General features: G+C 35.9%; 1 protein-coding gene across 1 annotated transcript; it reads right to left on the reverse strand.

Annotated features, from left to right (window-relative positions):
* Nucleotides 1-12808: 12808 nt before the first annotated feature.
* LOC144888484 (uncharacterized) lies at nucleotides 12809-14458 on the reverse strand. Its single transcript, XM_078766475.1, has 4 exons — nucleotides 14305-14458; nucleotides 13487-13918; nucleotides 13207-13400; nucleotides 12809-13115 (listed from the first exon to the last, which is right to left on the reverse strand). The coding sequence occupies exons 1-4, from the start codon at nucleotides 14419-14421 to the stop codon at nucleotides 12899-12901; spliced, it is 960 nt and encodes a 319-aa protein (XP_078622601.1). The 5' UTR covers nucleotides 14422-14458; the 3' UTR covers nucleotides 12809-12898.
* Between the last annotated feature and the right edge of the window lie 11330 nt (nucleotides 14459-25788).

The raw sequence follows: 25788 nt of genomic DNA on the forward strand, positions 1-25788 counted from the left end.
CTACTCTTAGACCTTTTGATAAATATTGTCGCAAATTTCTTTGGTGTAGTACATAATTTTTCTTGTTATATAATGTAGTAAGTAATTTTTCTGTTGATTCACCTATATCAAACGATCGTTGATAATCACTCAACCATTCTTTCTTTGGACTTTCTTTCTCACAAGCAAATGGAAGATCTTTATGTTTGATATGAAGTTCTTCAGGATATTTTAAATCGACCTCAAAATAATAACCAACCTTTGAATCATCCAATTCTTTTTGTGTAGAGATACATACATCTTGTAAAACCTTTGTGTAATCTTTTTCCTTTACCCATCTTAGTTTCCCATAAGGAAGAGCTTGAGACATTGCCCAGCCATACAAGTTGTTTGCGTCATAGTACATCAAGTAAGAACTCTCTTTCGTTGAATCATAATTTGGAAGATATTTGTTATTTGCTTTTGCGTATCTGCTCGAGCATACTTGTGAAATTCCACCTCTTTTTGCCTTTTCAATCATCAAAAGCATATCGACATCGGTTATCAAATCCAAATCTTGTTTTGTCATTTTCAACATCGCGCTCCAAGCCAATCCAGGTGCTGTGTAGTAGTGAGCAGGATCCAATCCATATCCAGTGCGACAAACAGATCTAAAGGCTTCAAATACATCAGCCAATAAAAGCACATCAGTTTTGAGATACAAATCGTGATACTCACCAAGATTCTTGATGTTATATTTTTCCCAAACATTTTGTGCGTGTACATAATCTTTATCAGATATATGACTGTTGTTTAATTTGTTATCGAAATTTTCTTTTAAAGGAAGTTGTGTTTCATTGAATCTCTCAAATGAGTCCATATAGTCATAGGGGTAAATTCCCTTTTGTGTTAGAAAATCTTTATCTGAAAAATACTCTGAAAGACATGGAAACTCTTTTAGATTTTGAACCAAGTTAGCCAATGGACTTGCCATGAATTTAAATGTATCAAGAAATCTGATATGAGTAATAGGAGATGTGTGAATTGTTTTTGTGAATGAAATGTATTTCTGATCTGTGTTAGGAATTGCTGAAATGTGTCCAGATGTCTTTGAAAGTTCATTAATAAATAGATGCGTATCATAATGAGCGTTGTTATGAAGAAAGACAGGAATGAAAGAGGGGAGTTGATAATTAATATTACAACTTTGATGAGCTGGACCTCTATATTTACCAGTGAGATGACAATGATCTCTAACCTTTAGACCTTCACCAATTTTTTCCTCACAAATATGACAAACATTGTTTTTTCTAAATTCCCTTTTCTGTTCACTCGTCAAGGACATTGGTTTATTAGTTTCTCTCATTATCTTGGTTAATCGGACACAGTCTTTTTCTAGTCGTTTCACAAACTCCTCTGGGGTATTTGAGCCTCTATACTCCTCTAACTTGTTATATTTATCACCAACGGATGATTTGATATAATAACAAAAACCGCAAGGAGTATGTTTTTGATATTTATTTGTGTATGAATCTTTTGGATCTGGAGAAGCAGTATCTATTTTTTCTAGAATACTTTCAAAATCAGCATATATAACAAATGGATGTTTGATCTTTTTATTTTCATCTTTGAATGTGATATTTGAGCCTTCTTTAGGCATATTGATTACCGTTGATTTATGTTCACCACAATAATTTGAATGTTTATCTAATCTTTCTTGTGTATGGAAGAAGTTAAGACAACGCAAACAAATATATATTTTATTTGTTCTTTTACATACTTGTGGTTTTATTAATTTAGCAATATCTTTAATGTATGTATAATGTGAATTTTCCTCTGAATTAAAATATAGAAGATTAATATGAGTTTGTTTACAATTGTCAGAAAGCTTTAAAACCTGAATGCTGTTTGTTTCTGTTAGACCATAAACATTAACTGATAAATTATTTAGCTTTTCAAATTTAGGAATATCATTTAAAGCCATCGGAAACTTTAGATCTTTCGTATTTAATGTATTCTCATATTTTTTATAATGAGATACTCTTTCATCATGAAAATGTGGAGGATGTAAGTGTGCTAGAATAGACCAGAGAAAACATTTATTGTCTTTATTTTTGATATTGATAACTGCTTTTCTATTTTTGATAACACTGGGTAAATCAATGTAGGAAGAAGCTTTTAGAGGATCTGATTTAAGAATATGAATGTCTATGTAAATAATTTTTCCTATATTGAAGCCACTTCCTACGATTGAATTATCCACATCTTGCTCTTGTTTTATAAGTTCATCATAGACTCCTGATGTTTTAAAATCTTGATATGAAGATATAAAGTGTGGCTCAGTTCTCATGTATGGTGTATCTATAACTCCTTCGTCCTTTGTCATTTCTAATTTTACTCCCATATAAAATTTAAGTGGTTTCATTTCTTTTAGTGTTTTTTCAATCAACGTTTGAACAGCAGGTTTAACTATTTCTACAGCATCAACTATAGACTCTGGTTCAGGAGGTTTGAAGTTAAAGACTCTTATTTTAATATGTCCTTTGAATGCGCCATCAGAGTTTTTAGTTGTGATAAAATTTGATAAATGTAGAATTGTTTTAAGATGTATTTCGAAGCCTTTCTTGAGGATATTTTTATGACATGCAGAACAGTGTTTTGTTTCCTTCTGAATAGGAGATAGTAGGTGAAGTAGATTAAATGTGTGTTTGTTAGTTTTAAGGTGTCTTTTGTATTGTTTATATTCTTGTTCACAAACGTCGCAATACGTTGCTTTGATCATATTTATTTATATAGTAAAATTATACTTAAAACAAAGTGCCTTTTTTAGAGGCTTTTTTAAAGATGAAACTGTGCTTAAAGTAAAACATCTTTGAGCTTTTCAACTCGTTTTATGTATATAACTTTACTTAAAGTAAAACATCTTTGAGCTTTTCAACTCGTTTCATGTATATAACTTTACTTAAAGTAAAACCACCTTTGAGCTTTTCAACTCGTTTTATGTATATAACTTTACTTAAAGTAAAACACCTTTGAGCTTTTCAACTCGTTTTATGTATATAACTTTACTTAAAGTAAAGCGTCTATGTATTAGCCAGAAAGTTTAGATACTCTAGTTCATCAATTTCAATTTCACTATCTGAGTCATCAATAAAGCTACTCTCATAACTATCATTTGAACACAAACTATTAGTATCATAACTATCTTCAGATCCTAGACTCTCAGTATAATAACTCTCAGAGTATTGACTGTTAATATCACTCATTTACATACCATTAAACTTCCATCAATATCTATATATTTTCTTTCATTAGAACTAATAACCACAATATTTTTTACATTAAATGTTATTTTCAAATAATCTCTAATAATCAGAGTACGGAATGATAGTTCACCACTAATATTCATATTATTAATTTCACCCACATCTTTGGGTCTATTAAAGAATATACAAATGTTTCCTCTAGAATCGTTGATGGTCTTATCATTCATTTTCAAAGCTTCTTTATCAATGACCTTTTCAAGCTTTGAGTAAATTGTTAGTAGTAGTGGAGAAACTTTTGTCAAATTTACTTTAATAGAGTTATTAATTAACATAGCTTGTCCCGTAAATTTAATAAAAGGACACATGTTATTCTCCATTATGGGTTTAATCCAAAAATTTCCATATTTATCTTTGTTCAATTTAACATCTTTGACATATTTTTCTATATCTTCCACCGAAGTAGAGATTGATTGAAATTTGTCTTTTGTGTTTTGAAACATTGTATTTATTAGCTAATAAATTTGCGTTTAGTTTAAGTAAAGTTATATACATAAAACGAGTTGAAAAGCTCAAAGGTGTTTTACTTTAACCACAGTTTCATCTTTAAAAAAGCCTCTAAAAAAGGCACTTTGTTTTAAGTATAATTTTACTTTATAAATATGATAAATTCTGAAGGATATTTAGAATTTCCAGACTCTCCATATGATAAATTAGAGAATTGTCCGGCTTGTGGTAGAGTGGGGCTTAATACAGAATCAGAAGCATATAAACAATGTATTTTCTGTGATTATCTTCTAATTAATGATAATAAAAAATATAGAAAAATATATAACTCTTTTAAATTAGAACCAAAAATGAATTACTTTACAAGATTAATAAGAGAGATGAATGTTAAGTATTATGGTGATAATACACCATTTCTTACAAGGGAAGAGACTATTTGTATTGAGGAAATGTATAAGGGTTTAATGATATTTATTATTCAAAATAATTTTAATGGAAATGTTAATACAAGATACTATATAAACAAAATAATGGATTATTTTGAAATTAAACCTGAACTCAGGATAAAATATAGAGTTTCTCAAAAAACTCAAAAAAAGTTAGATGACTTGTTTTCCAAATATATAAATGAATGATTTTTTACCTGTTTGGGAAAATAAGATAAAATTTAATAACCATAAAAATCTTCCAAATTCATTGAGATGTCTAATAGTCGGTTCAAGCGGATGTGGAAAAACCTGTTTACTTTTAAAGATGCTCCTTAGTCCTAATTTTTTAGATTATGATAATTTAATAATTTTTACAAAGTCAAGTTTTCAACCTGAGTATCAACTACTCTCACAGGGTTTTAATGCGGGTCTTAAAAAGGAAGACATTATCGGTTTATTTAAACTTCAAAACAAACTAAATGATTATAATATTGATGATATAATACAATTATTTTGTGATACACAGAAATCAAAATCAAAACCAAAACCCATAACTTGTATTCTCAGTGATAATACGGATGATATACCTTCACCTCAAGATTTAGATAAATCAAAAAAGAACCTCGTTATCTTTGATGATTGTGTTAATGAGAGAAACCAAACAGTAATGGATAGCTACTATACAAGAGGGAGACATTCTTCTTGTAATTGTATTTATCTTAGTCAGTCATATTTTCAACTCCCTCGGCGCTCAATAAGAAACAATGCTAATACTTTTATTTTATTTAAGTTAAATTCAATAGATACAAATAATTTTTGGAGAGATAATTGTTCTACATTACGTAGTAAGAAGGAATTTGAAAATAATATGAAACACACGATTGGAAAATATAAATATATTGTTGTGAAACAAGATGAGATACTAAATGATATTTTTCAATAAATAAATACAGAAAATGAATACCGAAGAAAGAGTAAGAAAGTTTAAAGAACATCAAGAGTTGGTTTCAAAAGTTGTAAAGCAACAGGAAGACATAAAGAAGAAAAGGAGACAGAAACTAACTGGTGAAGAAGCCTTTGAAAGAAAACAAGAGAAATTTTTTAAACCACTTTTAAAAACTCAACAAACGATTTCACCTACAGTTCCCACGGTAGAATTTACTCCAAAAAAATTTCAAATGCTCAAAGATTTTAGTCAAATGACAGAGCAAGAACTTGGAGAATTAGAATATGATGATGAAGGATTATTTCGGCATCTTGAGAAGGTAAATAAACTTTCCAATTATATTGTAGAAGCTCTTCAAAACAATGAATATTTGAAGGGTTCAAAAACCAGAGCAGGTCTCATTCCAACAGAAGAACCAGCACAGTTCCATCTTGTGAAAGAAAAGTTATTGATATTTAATGATAAATTGGTGTTCTTAAGTTCTGACCAACCAAATGTTGAATTAACCCCAAGATTAATGTTTCTTCTAACAAAAGATGGACATTCTAATTCACCTTATTTTGATGAACCGCTTGATATGGAAAGAGAGGAAGATAGAGAGTATATTGAGTTGCTAAACGCACTTGATTATGGAGTTTCTGTTGCTGGTAAAAGTAAGAAGAATGAGAAGGAGAAACATATTATTGATGCTTTAAGTAAGCTTGGTTCGGGTGTTAGTTTTCTTCCAAATGACCCATCACAATTAGTTAATAGGTTATTATTGTTGTTAGGTAGTAAGAAGGCTGGAAACAACAATTGTTTTAATGAAGCATCCGCCATTTTAGATCAGTTGATGAATATGAAAATAATTAATAAATGTCAATACAAAGATATTTTATTAGATATTAAATAAGATGAGAAGCACAATTCTTAGTTTTAATTTCACAACGAGTGATTACACAGCTTCATTCCCTTACCCACTACAACTTGACCCCAAAAAAGAATATGAGGCTTCTTTGTTGTCAATGGAGACTTACAATACCCTTTTTAATATCACAGAGAAAAACAACAAGTTTAGTTATAATCCAGGAAGTGGATATAAAACTATAACCGTTTCACCCGGTGCTTACGAGATTTCTCAAATATCTTCAGAAGTCTCTCGCCTTATGAAAGAAAAAGGTGATGAACCAAAAAATATTGTAATAGATATTCAAAAACACACTTCAAAATCAACTATTAAACTTAAAAATAATTATAAAGTTGATTTCACGATTGAAAATTCGTTCAGAGAGCTATTGGGGTTCTCTTCTAAAAAGATTGAAACTAACGGGACGTCTTACAGTGATAATGTCATTCAAATATCCTCCGGTATAAATTCAGTATTAATTCATTGTGATTTGATTGATGGTGCTTATAACGATGGAATAAGAACAAATACAATATTTTCATTCAGCGCATACTCAACCCCGATTGGTTATAAATTTAATATGGAACCAAAAAATCTTGTCTATTTACCTGTCAGGAAAAACCATATACAGAGTAAATTTTAGGATAACCGACCAAGATAATCGTATGATATCCTTTAATGATGAAATTATATCCATCAGAATTCACCTACGTGAAGTTTTTCAATAAATAAATAATGGTTATTGTGAGAAAACACGAGTTGGGAAAATATAAAATAATTACAGGGGATGGGATGTTCCTTTCACCATACTATAAGGGTGAAGGTATGTTTCTTGGGAGAGGATACTATAAACCAAAGAGACAACGGGGTGTGGGACATCAATTTAGAAATAAAGGAGCTGGGATAATTGATACTCTAATGGGTATTGGTTCAACCATCCTTAAACATAAAGACCTAATTGGTTCAACTGCTTCAGCCGTGGGCTCAGTTGCGGGTGCTATAAAGAGTATAAAAGATGCTCAAAAGGAGTCTCATAAATTACAAGCAATCAAAGAAATTAAAAAAGGTAAAACTCAACTATCTTCACAAGAACGACAAAAAATCATTAAAATACTTGGGTCAGGGTTTCAACGATTTTAATGCTATATAAATACAAGTATGGAAGCGATTGATAGTATCTATGATTTGGATGATACGATTATCATTTCAAACTCTACTAAAAAGGAAGACTATTTTAAGGTAAATGCTATAACAGGAACAGACTGGAATTCAAACGGAACAAAAAGTTTTGAAATAAATAATCAACAAACTTACTTGAATATAGCTGATAGTTTCTTGCTGTGTAAATTTAAATTCACTAAGGCTGCGAATAATACTAATGCTACACTCGTAAATGATTTCTTCTGGAAAATGTTTGATAGTGTCCGCCTGTATATTGGAACACAAGAGGTTGAAGCGGTTGATTATGTCTCTGCTATATCTGAAATGATGAAATTTACACTATATTCGTTTAGTGATAGAATGGGTAAGGGAGCTGTTGAAGGTTTTATTCCTGATATGTCAACGGGAACAAATGCTGACCCTGGTTATAGTCAAAGGAAGTCAATGTATAATGATGATACAAAAGCAGAGAATAGTTTTACGGTAGCAGTACCTCTGAAAGGTATATTTGGATTTTGTGATTATGATAAAGTTTTGTATGGGCTTAAAATTAGATTTCAACTACAAAGGAATGATAATGTAAATAGGTTGCTTTTTGGGGATGAAAATGCTTTTGGAGAAAATAATAAATTTGTTATTAATGATTTGTGTTGGTATATCAGTGAATATACTCCTAATCTTAAAACGGAAGAGATGTTAAATAGAAGACTTAACTCAAAGAAACCGCTAAATGTATCATACCTTAAAAGAAGATGTCAACACGTTAAACTGGAACACACTACCTACACTTGGAATTTGGGTGTTCTTGAAGGAAAGCCACGATACCTCTGGCTCATTTTTAAAAAACCAGATGGAGAGGAGGGTACTAATAAGAATAATGCGCTGAGTGATAATGCTAAGGTGAAACAACTTCGGGTTTCTCTTGATGGAACATTTTATCCGCGAGATAGATTGGAAATTGATTGGGAAAAAAATGATTATGCGGAAGCCTACAAGTCCTACCAAAAGGTGTGTGAAAGTAATGGTAATAATGAACCTATTTTGGATATGGTTGCGTTTCAAAAACTTTATACAATCTACGCAATTGACCTGAGTTCTCAAAAGGAAACTATAAAGTCTAATAGAGTGGATACTTCTCTATACATTGAAAGAGGAGAGAATGAAGAAGTTGATGCTTATTGTTTGCTTTTGGAGGAAACAGAATTACAGATTAATACAGATAATGGTGTTATGATTAATATCACATAGGTTTTTTCTCATAAATAAATGGTAGGGGTATATGTTAATCAAATCAATCTTGATAAATTAACATCTTGTATTCAAAATCAAAAGCCTTGTATTATTAATGTTAATACATTTCAAAGAAAAGGAGCAGTAAGAATTGATGTTTTACTCACAAGAGAGCAGGTGAAAACACTAAATGATGCTGGATCACTTAAAATTAAAATGACAAAACCTATGTTAAAGAAATATTCAATAGACGAGTCAAGAGGAGGATTTCTCCCATTTCTAATTCCTTTATTTGCTGGTTTAAGTGCGGCGGGAGCATTGACTGGTGGTATTTCAGCAGCGATAAAAACTGCTAACGAAAGGAAGGCACAACTAAAAGCTCAAAAAGAATTGGAAAGACATAACAAGGAGTTGGAGAAACAAATTAGTGGAAGTGGTGTAATTGTAGATTTTGCTCAAAAACTTGAAAGTCTACCTGATAAAGCTAGATTGTTAGTTGGAGATATGCTTTCCTCTATCGCTCAAGCGGGTGTTAAACTAACTAAACGGGGTAATGGATTGTATCTTTCTCATAAATAAATGGATAAATGGTTTAAACAATTTGGAAAGAATACAACGTCAAATATAGAACTAGCTAAGTATTGTAAAACACTAAAAATTGATAATGTGGTTATTTGTATGAGAGATGAATTAATACATATAAATAAGAATACAAAGAATATTATTATGAATTTAGACACACAGAATGGTTCTCATTGGGTTTGTATTCATAATAGTCAGGATAAATATTATTTTGATAGTTATGGTATGCCACCACCTGTTGAAGTAATACAATTCTTACAGAATGGTGTTTATCAAACATTTCAAGTTCAAGAAATTAATTCTAAATGTTGTGGTCAATTATGTTTATATGTATTATTTCAACTCAACAATAATGAAAATTTTTATATCATTTTTAATCTAATATAAATGACTTATGTTGGAAAAGATGGTTCTATCTTTGGAAAATCCTCTCAGGATATTGATTTATCAAATTATTATACAAAGGCACAGGCTGAACGACAAAAATATAGTGTAAGTAAAAATATTAATATGAAGAATACTTATAAATTAATCAATTATCCAAACCCTACAGATGCGAATGACTTAATTAGATTAAGTGATTTATCACAATATATATTTTTAAAGAAAACAGCACGTTTTGTTAAACAAGTAAAATTTACAACCACAACACCTGGTTATACTGACCATACACCTTTCCTCATTGAATTTAACTACCTGCTTACAATTGAATTTTATAAAGAAGGACATTTAGTTAATATGCGAATTAATAAATGGGGGTATGATATGCCTGATTTAGGGTATAATTGGTCTTTTTCAATAAACATAGAAGACCTACATGATTTAAATCAGTCTCGTAAAGAAGAATATTATCCACTTGGTGAAGATAAGGATTTATGTGGAAGTACAATTAGTAAACAACAAATACGTGATTTTAAGAAAAGAAAAATATATGATAGTATAGCGATGGTTCGCATGACAAAGAAGGAAGGTAATGAGATAAGGATAGAAAGCCGAGGAATACAAACCGATTTGGTAGTGGGAAGATGGGGTGGTATTACCTGTCATAATATTAATCTCACATATATTTCTGATACATAAATGGCAGGAAGAAGACTACAAGAGAATTATAATTTTTGTATTCAAGGATACCTACAAGAAAAGGGTGCTCGGTATTACATACCTTATGATTTGGAGCATATACATGGGAATTTTGTCATAAAAAACTGGCCTTATACTGATATTGTTAAACCCACAAATAGAGACTTGTTTAAAATATTAAATAAAAATGAACTTCTCAAAGTTATGAAATATAAAACTCTTTTAGAAATCGTCAACAAATCTTATTGGTATCCTATTATGAGAAAAATAATTATAGATACAAGAATATCTCAAAATCCAGATGAGTATATGTATAATATTCTTTGGGGTTCAAACTCAAGGGTAGCAAGGGATGAGGAAGGAGTTGAAGAAGAGAAGGAGGAAAGAGAGAAAAAGGAGAAGGAAAGAGAGAAAAAGGAGAAGGAGGAAAGGGAGAAAAAGGAGACGGAGGAAAGGGAGAAAAAGGAGACGGAGGAAAGGGAGAAAAAGGAGAAGGAGGAGAGGGAGAAAAAGGAGAAGGATGAAAGGGAGAAAAAGGAGAAGGAGGAGAAGGAGAAGGAGGAGAGGGAGGAAAGAGAGAGGGTGGAAAAATATAAAAATATGACCATTCCTGAGATTAATGAAAGATTGAAGGTATTACGGCAAATAAATAAATCTCAACGCACTGAAGAGGAAAATAAAGAATTAATGACTCTTACGAACATATTGGTTTTTAAATTTGCTATAATGAATTCAGAGCGCAGATATACAACATATAGTTGATGATGTTGGTGTTATTGACTTTAGTAGTTTTATTTGTAAATAAATGGAGGAGAGAGTGAAGCCATTTCTAAGGATTCTTTATGTTTTAAAAATCAAGATAGAAATGTATATGTTGAAAACCAAAAAGGTTTTGGCACTATGTAGGACTTTTTCTCATAAATAAATATGAGTTATTGTCTCAAATGTAAAAAGAAAACTAAATCTAAAAATATCTCTTATGTTAAAGCTAAAAATAATAGAGTTTATCAAAAAGGAATATGTCAAGTGTGTGGCTCTAAAAAGTGTCAATTCATCTCTCCTAAAAGTGGAGGAGACATACAAAAGTTTTTGTCAGGTAGCAAATTTACAACAACTGGAATTCCAGGGGAATTACACCTTCCAGGGTATTCTTTCTGTGGCCCAGGAACAAACTTGGATAAAAGATTAGATGAGGCTGACAATCCTAAACCTTGGTCTAAACCTACAAATAGGGTTGATGAAGTGTGTATGAAGCATGATATTGCTTATGGGAAAACCACTACGTTGACTGAAAAACATAAAGCCGACAGAGAAATGTTGTATAATTTGTCTTTGATACAAAATCCAACGTTGAGAGAGAAAGTTGATAGGTTTATTGTGAGAAATTTGATAAATGCTAAATTGAAACTTGGCCTTGGTTATTCACCCTCAAAAAACTATTAGGCTCTCATGATGTCATCAAGACTGAGGAGCTTTTGGCTGATGAATTACATAAACCTATAATCACAAAGTTTAAAAGAAGGAAAGTTTATTCTAAATACACCGACCACATATGGTCCGCTGATTTAATTGAACTAAAAAATGATAAGGGATACAAGTATGCTTTAACCGTTATTGATTTGAGGAGTAGATTTGCTTGGGTTGTTCCTTTGAAAAACAAGAGAGGTTATACTCTGATGTTAGCCTTCCAACAGATATTTAATAAAAGTAAAAGAAAACCAAAGAAACTGTGGACCGATGAGGGAACAGAGTTCTATAACAAAATATTTATGGAATTTCTTAAGGGGGAGGGTATTAAATTATACAGCACCTTTAATGAAGGAAAAGCAGTTGTTATTGAGCGTTTTAATCGTACTTTGAAAGAGAGGCTATATAAAAAATTCACACAACTCGGTTCTCAAAAATGGGTGTATTTAATTCAGGGTATTGTAGATAATTACAATAATACCGTTCATTCATCAACAAAATCAAAACCATCAGAATCATTTACAAAATTAGAATATGAAAAGGAGATTAATTTGAGAAAACCGAAGTTCAAAGTTGGTGATATTGTAAGAATATACAGATGGAAAAGCCATTTTGAGAAAGGTTATACAAAAAAATGGACTAATGAATTATTTAAAATCGTTGATGTAATGGATACAGTCCCTTGGACCTACAAATTATATGATTTAAATGGAGAAGAAATCTTAGGGTCATTTTATTCACAGGAATTACAAAAAACAAAGCTGATAACCCTTGAAAATAATAAATAAATAAAAAAATGTAATGGGGATACGTTTTTAAATCTGTGAACCCCAAACACAGAATCCCACAACTTTTTAGTTGGGGCTTAACTTTTGTGTGTATAACGGGGATACGTTTTTAAATCTGTGAACCCCAAACACAGAATCCCACAACTTTTTAGTTGGGGCTTAACTTTTGTGTGTATCATGGGGATACGTTTTTAAATCTGTGAACCCCAAACACAGAATCCCACAACTTTTTAGTTGGGGCTTAACTTTTGTGTGTGTGTGAGTGGGTCATAATAATGTACAAACCCTAACCCAACCCCCACATTAAAACACCATATTTGTTAGTCAAAACAACTGAATCCATTACATCAACCATTAAAAAAAGTTCTTAACTCCATCTCTTTGTATGACCTTCCAATTCTATTTATCTTTTCCCAACTTTTTTAAAACAATTCAATGATAATATAAGATAAATGAGTCTGTGAGGTTTGACATTCATTCAAAAATTCACCTCACATCCAGAACGCTTACCCAACCCATCCCTAACCCTCACATTCAAAATCCCAACCCTAACCCAACCCATCCCTAACCCATTAACCCAACCCCATCCCTAACCCTCACATTCAAAATCCCAACCCTAACCCTAGCATAATCTTTTTTTCCTTTTCTTTTTTTAATACGTATTTCAATATTTTTTTAAAATGTTTTTTAATACGTATTTCAATATATATATTTTTCCTCTTCCTCCAATTCTGTCTTTCAAGGCTTTCAAGTTGGAAAAAGTAGAAATGGGAAGAAAGTATTTTCCAGCATCTTCTTCCCCGAACTTTCTTGATATTGCTGAAATACATGTAAAAAAGAAATATATTACTTATCTAATATTGAATGAAATAACATATACTTTAATTGATTATTAATCAACTGAACTTACCTTAAATCAAACGTCATTAAAGAAAGAACATTGTTCATTGCTTTAGAATCCAAAGAGCCTCCAAGGTAAAACTCTTTCGTTGGATTATCAAGGTAAAACTCGTTCTCTTGGTCATGGTCTTTAAACAAATCGATCATTTCACCCCAGGTTGTGGCAAAAGTGGTATTTTCATTTTGAATCTCAGATACAATTTCCTGTGAGAGAAAATAACAACGTATTAATTAATTATTTTTTACATTTAATACACAATTATTATATGTATATTAAAATAAAATATTACCTTCATTGATGAGAAATTTGAATCGAGTTTATCAAGGTGAAGGTTTAGCTCCACACAGCTAGAGTCTCCAAAACGAAACCAGTTTTCAAAGTCTCCAAGGTAAAACTCTTTTCCTAATTTTATGAAATTTAGTGAGTCTCCAAGGTAGGCTCCACAGTTAGAACCATCTAGGCAGACCTCATAATTTGTTTTTCCCAAATTTAGTGAGTCTCCAAGGTAGGCTCCACAGTTAGAACCATCTAGGCAGACCTCATAATTTGTTTTTCCCAAATTTAGTGAGTCTCCACGGTATAACTCTTTGGCTGGGTCATCAAGGTAGAACTCGTTCTGTGGGTCTTGGTTGTTCAAAAGGTCTTCAAACAAATCAATCATCATTTCACCCCAGGTTGTGGCAAAAGTGGTATTTTCATTTTGTATCTCAGATACAATTTCCTGTGAGAGAAAATAACAACGTATTAATTTAATACAATATTATTATTTATATAAATCAAGCTCTATGAATATTAAAAGAAACTTTGCTGACTCTTGCACGAGTCTTATCTAAAAAAAAAAAAAAAAAAAAAAAAAAAAAAATACAAAAAAAAAAAATACAAAAAAAAAAAAAAATAAATCCCAAAAAAAAAAAAAAATCCCAAAAAAAAAATACAAAAAAAAAAAATATATATATATATACAAAAAAAAAAAATACAAAAAAAAAATACAAAAAAAAAAAAAAAAATTCAAAAATAAAATATACAAAAAAAAAAAAAAAAAAATACAAAAAAAAATAAAAATAAAAAAATAAATAAATAAATAAATAAATAAATAAATAAACTTACCTCCATTGATAAGAGGTTCGAGTCCAGTTCATCAATCTGAAGGTTGAGCTCCACACAGGTAGTAGGACTCCAAGGAATGTCAAAGTTATCCAACTCCTTTTCAGCATAGTAGTCCATTCTCAAGTGAAGCAGAAAGTGTGTTTGAAAAGGCCTGTGTGGTTAGTGCCTTTTATAAGAAAGACTGGGTGTGTCATTTCCTGTGGAAATTCCCTTGGGCAAGTGTGGGCAAGTCTGGGCAAGTCTGGGCATGTCTTAACTGGAAATGATGTAATGTTTCAACAGAAAATGATGTAATGTTTCAACAGAAAATGATGTAATGTTTCAACAGAAAATGATGTAATGTTTCAACAGAAAATGATGTAATGTTTCAACAGAAAATGATGTAATGTCTTAACTAAAAATAATGTAATGCTGGAGAGTTTATAAAGTGGGTGGGCTTTAGTAAAACGTGGGCGGGGCCTACCAAAACGGGGCGGGGATTGACAAAAAGTGGGCGGAGCTTAACAAAAAGTGGGCGGAGCTTAACAGAAAGTGGCGCGGAGCTTAGCAAAAAGTGGCGCGGAGCTTAACAAAAAGTGGCGCGGAGCTTAACAAAAAGTGTGTGGCACAGGACCCGAACATAATCAATGATCAATGAACAACAATGATCATTGATAGTAAGAGAAAAAGGCCCATAAGACCAAGGGGGTCAGGAATAGAGGTGTTAAGGGGAAATGAAGAAAAGTGATGGTGAGAGGGAAATTTACATGGAAGTGAGAATGATCATAGGTTCATAAGGCTAGAAGGATTATAGGTTCATAAAGGAAGAAAATCATAGGTTCATAAGGCGAGAAGGATCATAGGTTCATAAGGTGAGAAGGATTATAGGTTCATAGAGGGAGAAATAGAGGTGTTTATGATTTTTGAAAAAGACAAGGGGTAAATGACATTAGATAGGGATTTCCCATGTTAAACGGAGGTGTCCCAGAAGCAACATTTATCACCTACTGTGGTATAATCAACAATAGAATAAAACTGTACATAGCAACAGGCTACCTCATGGCCACTTAGTATACCTATTGACAATAAGTCATAACAATATCGAATAATCATTGAACAATTAAAAAATCGCTTCCACTGCTCCAGCCGCAGCATTCGTCATTTTGTCTGCTCATCCGCGTGACCAAAACGAAATAAAGGGAGCTCAACCATTACACAGCGCTTTTAATGGCGCATGCCATAGGAACTCAATGCAATTTCGACTTGGCCAGAAAAACGAGCAAATTTTGCAGGATGTTAACTGGAATTAGCCGTGAAAATATATACAAAATACACAAAAATACACACCCACAAAAATAAACAACAAAACCCAAACAAACCCAAGGTCGACCATCTTACACAGTAAATTACATCATTTCAGCATCGTATTGATTGCTGAAATATTACAGGGTTTATACACACCTTAAAAGAGGTATGCGTGGTGTTGCCCCCTCCCACGTTTATTCCAGGGTTTATACACACCTTAAAAGAGGTATGCGTGGTGTTGCCCCCTCCCACTTTTAATTCCTCATTAAATTCCTCATTAAATTACTCATTAAATTACTCATTAAATTACTCATTAAATTACTCATTAAATTACTCATTAAATTACTCATTCAATTACTCATTAAATTACTCATTAAATTAACTTACCTAGTTTCAGCATTGTATTGATTGCTGAAATATTCCAGGGTTTATACACACCTTAAAAGAGGTATGCGTGGTGTTGCCCCCTCCCACGTTTATTCCAGGGTTTATACACACCTTAAAAGAGGTATGCGTGGTGTTGCCCCCTCCCACTTTTAATTAAATTACATCGTTTCAATTAAAACATCGCTTCTACTGCTCCAGCCGCAGCATTTGTCACTTTGTCTGCTCATCCTCATGACCAAAATGAAATAAAGGGAGCTCAACCATTACACAGCGCTTTTAATGGCGCATGCCATAGGAACTCAACGCAATTTCGACTCGGCCAGAAAACGAGCAAATTTTGCAGGATGTTAACTGGAATTAGCCGTGAAAATATATACAAAATACACACCCACACAAATAAACAGCATTTATTCCGTTCAACAGAACAAACATTTCCTATATCATGACATGCATGTCTTCAAAATTATATGACCAAGAGAAAAAGTAAAACTAATTAAAACTGCGGGCAGTGATGATCCGGGGACCATACCGCTCCATCCTGATTGGACGGGTGCATGCTAGAGTCGTTAACAACGACAGTCCAGATCCGATTGTTCAAAATTTCAACTCAATCGATCGAAAAATGAACGCAGGGATGCATTTTAAAGGTGCAGTGGCACTAACTGAGTTGCCACGAATATGGCCACGAAATTGCCAATATGGCCATCACAAAATATTTTCCTTAATCAATTGGCTCATAGCATAACCAATCTGCAAGTATCTCATCCGAAGATGTATCTCTGAGGAATTTTAATTAAATAAGTCATTTATAAATCAACGAGTTAATTTATTAAATGATTAATCAATAAATCAAAATTTTCCTTGACAGCCACATCACTTGGTCAGTGTCATGTCCAAATATCAGCTTCCTTACTCAAAAGGTGCCTGAGTTAATGTAATGTAATTACTGTAATAAGATTACTGCAATTACTGTAATGATTACTGTAATTACTGTAATTACCGGAACTGTAATTACTGTAATTACCTCAGGTAATTACTGTAATGTAATTACTGTAATGTAATAAGAAATGTAATTAATTAAATAAGTACTTCATTAATCGCTAATAATTAAATAACTCGTGAATTCTTATCCGATTTACTTAACATTTGAGTGTCCCCAAAACGTTGGAGCAAAACGTTGCAACAACGAAAGTGAAACATTGTAGCGACGTTGTGGAAACGTTTTACAACAACATTATTTCAATGTTGCAGGAAAGTAATGTGAAAAAACGTTGAAACAACGTTGTGGATACGTCAGCAAAACCCAACATTTGAATGTTCCCAAAACGTTGGAGCAAAACGTTGAAACAACGAAAGTGAAACATTGTAGCGACGTTGTGGAAACGTTTTACAACAACATTATTTCAATGTTGCAGGAAAGTAATGTGAAAAAACGTTGAAACAACGTTGTGGATACGTCAGCAAAACCCAACATTTGAATGTTCCCAAAACGTTGGAGCAAAACGTTGCAACAACGAAAGTGAAACGTTGTAGCAACGTTGTGGAAACGTTTTACAACAACATTATTTCAATGTTGCAAACTTTACTTTACAACTTTACAACAACTTTTGTTGAAACTTTACAAAGTTACAACTTTACAAAGTTACAAAGTTACAAAGAAACGTTACCACAATTTTTACAATTCGAATGGGATTTATATATCCGTCAACTAATTCAATCAACAACTATTTTATTCAACATAGCCCAAAAGTCAACAACAATTTCAAAAATCCTTAATTTTCATCCGATTCACTTGACTTTTGAATGGGATTTATATATCAGTCAACTAATTCAACCCACAACTATTTTATTCAACATAGGCCAAAAGTCAACAACAATTTCAAAACATCCTTAATTTTCATCCGATTCACTTGACTTTTGAATGGGATTTATATATCAGTCAATTTAGTGCAATCTACAACTTTTTATTCAACATAGCCCAAAGTCAACAACAATTTCAAAAAATCCTTAATTTTCATCCGATTCACTTGACTTTTGAATGGGATTTATATATCAGTCAATTAGTTCAATCTACAACTTTTTATTCAACATAGCCCAAAGTCAACAACAATTTCAAAAAATCCTTAATTTTCATCCGATTCACTTGACTTTTGAATGGGATTTATATATCAGTCAATTAGTTCAACCCACAACTATTTTATTCAACATAGGCCAAAAGTCAACAACAATTTCAAAACATCCTTAATTTTCATCCGATTCACTTGACTTTTGAATGGGATTTATATATCAGTCAATTTAGTGCAATCTACAACTTTTTATTCAACATAGCCCAAAGTCAACAACAATTTCAAAAAATCCTTAATTTTCATCCGATTCACTTGACTTTTGAATGGGATTTATATATCAGTCAATTAGTGCAATCTACAACTTTTTATTCAACATAGCCCAAAGTCAACAACAATTTCAAAAAATCCTTAATTTTCATCCGATTCACTTGACTTTTGAATGGGATTTATATATCAGTCAATTAGTTCAATCTACAACTTTTTATTCAACATAGCCCAAAGTCAACAACAATTTCAAAAAATCCTTAATTTTCATCCGATTCACTTGACTTTTGAATGGGATTTATATATCAGTCAATTAGTTCAACCCACAACTATTTTATTCAACATAGGCCAAAAGTCAACAACAATTTCAAAACATCCTTAATTTTCATCCGATTCACTTGACTTTTGAATGGGATTTATATATCAGTCAATTTAGTGCAATCTACAACTTTTTATTCAACATAGCCCAAAGTCAACAACAATTTCAAAAAATCCTTAATTTTCATCCGATTCACTTGACTTTTGAATGGGATTTATATATCAGTCAATGAGTTCAATCTACAACTTTTTATTCAACATAGCCCAAAGTCAACAACAATTTCAAAAAATCCTTAATTTTCATCCGATTCACTTGACTTTTGAATGGGATTTATATATCAGTCAATTAGTTCAACCCACAACTATTTTATTCAACATAGGCCAAAAGTCAACAACAATTTCAAAAATCCTTAATTTGCATCCAATTCACTTGACTTTTGAATGGAATTTATATATCAGTCAATTAGTGCAATCTACAACTTTTTATTCAACATAGCCCAAAGTCAACAACAATTTCAAAAAATCCTTAATTTTCATCCGATTCACTTGACTTTTGAATGGGATTTATATATCAAGCACAGGGAGCAGAGGAAAAACACGAAAAAACAACAGCCCTGGCTTTGCTTCCTGGAAGCTTCCTGGAAGCTTCCTGCAAAACGCTTTGCTTCTCGCAAAACGTCCGCCAATGGGAACTAGAGGGAGGGGAGGGAGAAGGAGCGGGAGCAAGAGACAGGTAGCCGAAATGGAAATGAGGGACAATGAGGGACAGTGAGGGAGTGTCGGTATGCAATTTTCATCCAATCGCCATCTTTCACAATAATTCTGGACCGGCATGAGATGGCGTTGTCTGTCATTAATTTATATTGTAATCAAACGAGTTTTAGACATGGCGGGAAAACTGAAAAAAAATTATTTATTTATTTATTTAAAACGGGTGTACACGATTGTACACGTGTACGGACCTTACCGAACCTTACCGAACCGGCAAACAAATCGCCTCATGGTGCACTTCATGAGCCGATTTGCCCGCAGACCAGAGTAAGGCTCTTCACACCCAGCGTATAACGTACGTATCCTCGCAAGCACACAAATAATAGAATCATTTAAAACGTTCCATCCGTGACTTTTACCTCGGACGGTCGTGACAAAAATACGTTTACACTCCTTGGATTACCTATGGAATGCAAGCCCCACACACACATCCTCCACCATGTTCAGAATTCGTATTTCATAATGGACCATCCCCAAGACGCCATGCTTACCTTGGCGACGTCCACTCGAAATCCAGCGGTGCCTCCAGATTGTCGTGGAAGTGTGTAGGGAGACTCAAGACTCCAATGATGTCACAGGTTACAAAAGATCACAACTTTATTAACTGGTTGTTCACTTCATTCCAATACCAAATAATACCGTTTAACTCAATGGACCAGGTAACTCTATCCGCATAGTCCTTCTTGTTCGGCCGATGTTCCTCCGCCATTCCCGTCCTCCTTCCTCCCGTCGGGCAGAGGTTCTGATGACAAGTCCCCTGACTCATAGTTTGCTCTGGTTTATATGGGCCTTGTCGCGCTAATCCCTTCTCCGCAAATGCCCCGAGGTCATGCATGCTCGCCCCCCTGCTGGGGAGTTCCTTCACCCTCTTTGCATCCCGATGTCCCAAGTCAATAGTGAAGGCTTGGGAATGTGTGTTAGCCCGGGGCCGTGCTAAAGCTACACAACAGCACTCCCAGCTTCGACAGGGCGAGATGCATTCCTGACATTCTTATGACCACCTGCTCGTACCTTGGTTCGTTACCAGTTCCAACCAATGAGTTACACTGAGTTACACTTCCACACAAGCCAAGCTACTGAAAAACCATTGGCCGTTCATCAACCTTCGCCATTGGCTTTCGCACGAAGGACTGCATCTCGTCTCCTGTAAAAGCATGACATCAATATGCTTTTCCTCAGTGAGTAATTTCACCTGGGTCTTGCGCAATGGGGACAGCCCCCCATTGATATTCAAGGTAGCTACAGAAAAGGTCATGTGAAGAAGAAGGGGAAGGGGTTATATAGCGGAAGGTTGGTCTACTTGTAGCTCTTCCTTCGCTTTGACGATGTACTTCTTGAGGCGGTATACTTCTCGTTCCCCAACTCCGAACTGGCTGGACTTCAGGACGAGATATTTCGCGGATGTTATGAAGATTTTTAGGTCTGGAAAGAAATCTTTCACCTTTACTCGCCTCTTCCGAAAAGTGTCTTTCAGGAATTTTAGAATTTCTGCAGGTGTGATGCCCGGGTCACCCTCCGGCCCATGAGACAACAACAATTCGTTCCAAGCCTCGATGCTGATGCCAGACGTGAGGGATGAGGCTCCATCGGAGTCATAGTCCAATTGATCAGCATGAGTCTCACCCTCTAACGATAAGGCAGGCGCCGGTGCAGCAGATGCTGTGTGTGCCATCCCCTGAATGTCTGCAGGTTTTGGACACGTCTGCAAATCAGACAATGATGCAATAGGTGTTGCGAGATTCACCTCTTCATGACCCGCTATGGTCATGCCATGCTCCGGAATTATATGAGGCGTTTCAACGACAGAACTTGTATATGCCTTGAGGGCACAGCCTGGGACATCCTGAGGCACAACCTCCTCAGGTGCGCCATGCCCGGCTGATACAGAAACTGCGCATTCCATGTCTGCGCAGCCCGGGACATTCTGAGGCACAACCGCCTCAGGTGCCTCACGCCCCGCACGGACAGAAACTGTACATTCCGCACAGCCCTGGACATTCTGAGGCACGACCTCCTCAGGTGCCTCATGCCCCGAACAGACAGAGACTGTACATTCTATGTCAGCACAGCCCGGGGCATTCTGAGACACGACCTCTTCAGGTGCCTCACACCCCGCACACACAGAAACTGTGCATTCCATGTCCGCACAGCCCAGGTCATTCTGAGGCACGACCTCCTCAGGTTCCTCACGCCCCGCAGAGGCGGAGGCTAAAATGGGCTCTGTAGGTCCATTATTGTCATCACAAGCAGCTCTTTCACTCTGATTCATTAATTCTTTGTCATCATCAGGAGTTAGAGATGCAAATCTATTGTGTAAGGCTATGCCGGTAACACAAGGAGCCACCTCAGTGAGGGGTCCATTGTCGCTTCCAGTCAACACAATCTTTTTTGAATCCCTTGTTGCTGCTTCGTCCTTAACGTTCGGCCGTTTGTGCTTCTTCCGAGCAGTAACAACAGTGAAACCTTCATCATTCACGGGGGAATCCCTCACTGCTGCTGTCGATGTCGACGGCTGATTGTCCACAGCATTACCAGGTGCCGCCTGTTTAGGCGTGCCCACGGGGACAGTTACCTTCGTACAGGTATCTCTCGCTGCTGCCGCCGATGTGGACGGCTGATCGTCCACAGCATTACCAGGTTCTGCCTGCTCGGTTGTTCTCACAGGGACAGTTACCTTCGTGCAGGCACCTTTAACATGTCCGTGTTGCCCGCAAATGAAACAGGTCGTCGTTTCGGTCGACACATATATTTGATAGTTATGACCATTGAGCGACAGCGTCATGGTCGCATTAAGCGTCTGAGCGTTGTCTTTGAGGATAATATAACAATGACGCCGGAAGGTCATGATGTGTCGGAGCGAGGCGTCTGCTCGAAGTCGCAGGGGGATCATCGATATCCGGGACACGACGGTGCCGAAACGATTAAGCGAAGAGACAATGTGCTCGCTTTTTATAAACGGCGGTAAGTTCGACAAAATGATTCGGACCGCCGGTGTGTCCATCGGACTAACACTTATGTAGATGCCCTGGGATAAGGACAAACCGTGTTCCACCACCTCATTAACGAGGTGTTCCTTTGATACAAAAACCACAATTCTGTGGTTCATCCTGGAGGCAGCGAGGACATTATCCAGGCCGACAATGTTACCAATACTGGTTACCACGTCCTCGACACTCACTCCGTCAGGCAGGCAAGCAATAAGCCCGTGTTTGCGAGTCAATGACTCATACCTGCTATTGTGCAAACGAACATTCGCCATAGCTAAAAATAAATGAAACTAAAGAAACGATTTCGAAATAAAAATAAAAGAGAACCTGTCGCGAGCAAAACCTGCAGGCGAAGGTAAAATGAAAAGAAATAGAATAAGGGAGCCGATAAATGACGATGATGAAGAACACGGCAAGCAGAGCACAGGCCCGAAGAACACAGGGTTCTTTAGGACTCGCACCAAACTCACCGTGCGCGCTCTCTTTCTCTCTCTTGTCTCAACAAAGAAGGAAAACACGGGGAAAACTTCACAAGCACGTACAAGGACACAGAGGGAGTGAAATGGGGGATGGGAAAGGCAACAACACAACACAGTACTCACAGCTCCTCACACACAGCAGCCATGATTGCCACACCCACGCACAACTCACCAACGACCAGCAGGGGGCGAGAGAGAGAGAGAGAGACTTTTGTATCCTTTTATTATAAAAGTATAAAACCATTCCACAAAGCAGTGTTAAACCAAGCAACGAGTTCAAAGAAACATTGTATAAGGATCATAAACACACCAAAAAAGAACAAAGGATATTCAAAAGAAACCAGCAAGTATAAAAATTTTACCAACCAAAGGTGAGGACACAAACAGAAACCACAAACAATTTTAAAGGAAATGCTCACGCAAGAGCTATGAACACATCAAGAGCAAATTAAGCGTTTGATTAAATTAAGTGAACAATTGAGAAAGGGAAAGAGAGGGGGGGGGAGAGAGAAGGGGAGAGAAAGAGAGGGAGGGAGAGAGAGAGGGAGAGAGAGAGGGAGAAAGAGAGGGAGACTTTTTTTTAAAAAAATTTATTTTTTTTATTGGTGATCCCAATGCGATCCAAATGGACAGACCAGGAGATAAACCTCGCACAACCAGTAGCCGGGAGCGACAGAGCATCCGTGTCCTTCCCAACCGTGTTCCTTTCTGAATGCACCATGTAACACGTCACCATGTTCACTGCTGGAGGAATGTTTGTGAACGCATCACATCATAACGCTTTTCCGATATGTTTTCCTTGATGAACTTGGGGACTTGAGCCACTCCAGAGGTGTTGGAAAAAGGCCGATCGTAATGGGCAGGTGCTCCGTCTTGGAGGTGCTCCATCTTGGAGGTACGCCATCTTGCAGGCACGCAATGTTGCAGGTTATCCATCTTGCAGGTCATCCATCTTGCAGGTGCCCCATCTTGTAGGTTCTCCATCTTACAGGTGCTCCATCTGTATGACGCTTTGGAGTTGCAAGCTTTCTGGGGCTACAGTGGTGATCCGTTCACTCATTTACCCCCGGGTCGAGCTGTAACCCCCCCCCCCCCCCCCCCCCCACAAATTTGGAGAGAGAGAGAGGGAGAGAGAGAGAGAGAGAGAGAGAGAGAGAGAGAGAGAGAGAGAGAGAGAGAGAGAGAGAGGAGAGAGAGAGAGAGAGAGAGAGAGAAACATTCGACATTTGTCCCCGTTTGTTGCCAGGAAAACATTGTTCACAGTGAAAAGCCAAAAAACAATTCAAGGCGATGGCTGTACAAGTTTAAAATGGGAGACAAGATAAATCATAAATTCATTGTAAGAGAACCATCAGCCAGTTGACATAAGGATGCCTTGATACACCACCGTTGTGAGAACACTGTGCAATCATTCGATTGAAACTCAAGATTTACACGCGATGTGACGAAGGCTTTAAAAAGGTGAACAACATCATCAACAGAATTACAGGCATTTTGCATCCTGTGTTTTCTCGACAAGTATATGGCAAGTTTTGCTTCAGAAGACAAATAGTTGACTAAAAGGCACTCATCTTTACACAGGCGGGAAGTAGTGAAACCGAAGATAAAAACACAATGCGTAAAAATTAGGCCAAGCCCCCGGACCACACGTGATAAAACTGTAAAAAGGGGTGCCAACCTAGGACAATCAACAAAAATGTGAGAAATGGTTTCCGTCGCACCGCAAAACGGACATAATTCCGTGTTATCGGAACATATGCGATGCGATAAAACATTTGATGGTAAAATGTAGTGCGCCAGCCGCCATTGTAAGTCTCCGGAGCGCTTGGCGATGGGGGCCTTGTACATAGTAAGCCAATTGATGGTGGTGGAAGGAGTAGTCCGGAACATTCTCCCCCAGTGCGCTTGCGGTTCTGCGGGTCTATCGTGAACAAGGGTTAAAACACACAAAGCATAAACACAAGATTTCTCCATCAAATGAAAAGGGGTGAAGCCCTGAAAATGAAGTAGAAGTCTAGGAAAGAGAAATTCGGATAAAGAAGGGCTAGCTTCCGCCTGTGGGGCCCATTTTAGCCCGGTTCCCTTGAAAAAACGCAGGATCACAGAAAAGATCCTTCCTATGACTCGAATGGATCGAACTCGGGTGGCTACAGCAATGTCAGCAGCTGGCTTCCACTTGTAAGGAAAAGGGGTTCTGAGATGTTTAACCTTGATGCATCCGACGTCGATAAACTTTTGCATAAAAGCACGGTTACTGCAGACCCCTTCAAATATCGGGGTTTAGAAAGATGGGCTCGTTTAAAAACAGCTCAAGAGAATAGTTCCTGTTGTCACGGCGAACAGTAACCGCTTGCCATGCCTCCAGCATACTCCTATAGAATAGAGGAACTGGTGTTACATCAACTTTCGTGGTGTCTATAAGGAACAGTTCTTGGTCGTAGTTGAGTTTCCCTGCTTGCTGAAGCAGGCAGTGAGCCGACGCTTTCCACGAGACGTCGGTGTACAGCAGCCTACGAAGTGAAAGGAGGCGAAAAGCCATCACTTTGCAAGAAACAGCAATCAGTCCATGTCCTCCTTGGGCAGCAGGCAGGCTGAGCACACCAGGTCGAAGCCAGTGCTTACCTCCCCAAAAAAAGTCGATAAAAGTAGCTTGTAGCTTTTTGAGAATGAAATCTGGGGGCTGCAGTGCCATTAAAACATGCCAAAGCATTGATGCCGCAAGATTATTTATAACAAGGGTTCGGCCCCGATAAGAAAGTTGACAAAGTAAACCCCTCCATTTCAGCAACCGTCTCTCAGTTTTGATTATGAGAGACTCCCAGTTTTTTAAAATGAAGTTTCCAGGGCCAAGAAAAACACTGAGATAAAGGATTCCATCCCTTGTCCATTCAAGTTGTTCGGGCAGAGTTGGAGGAATGGCTCCATTTT

Source organism: Myxine glutinosa, chromosome 12, assembly GCF_964187855.1.
Source record: "Myxine glutinosa chromosome 12, kmMyxGlut1.1, whole genome shotgun sequence".
In the NCBI taxonomy this organism is placed as follows: Eukaryota; Metazoa; Chordata; class Myxini; order Myxiniformes; family Myxinidae; genus Myxine; species Myxine glutinosa.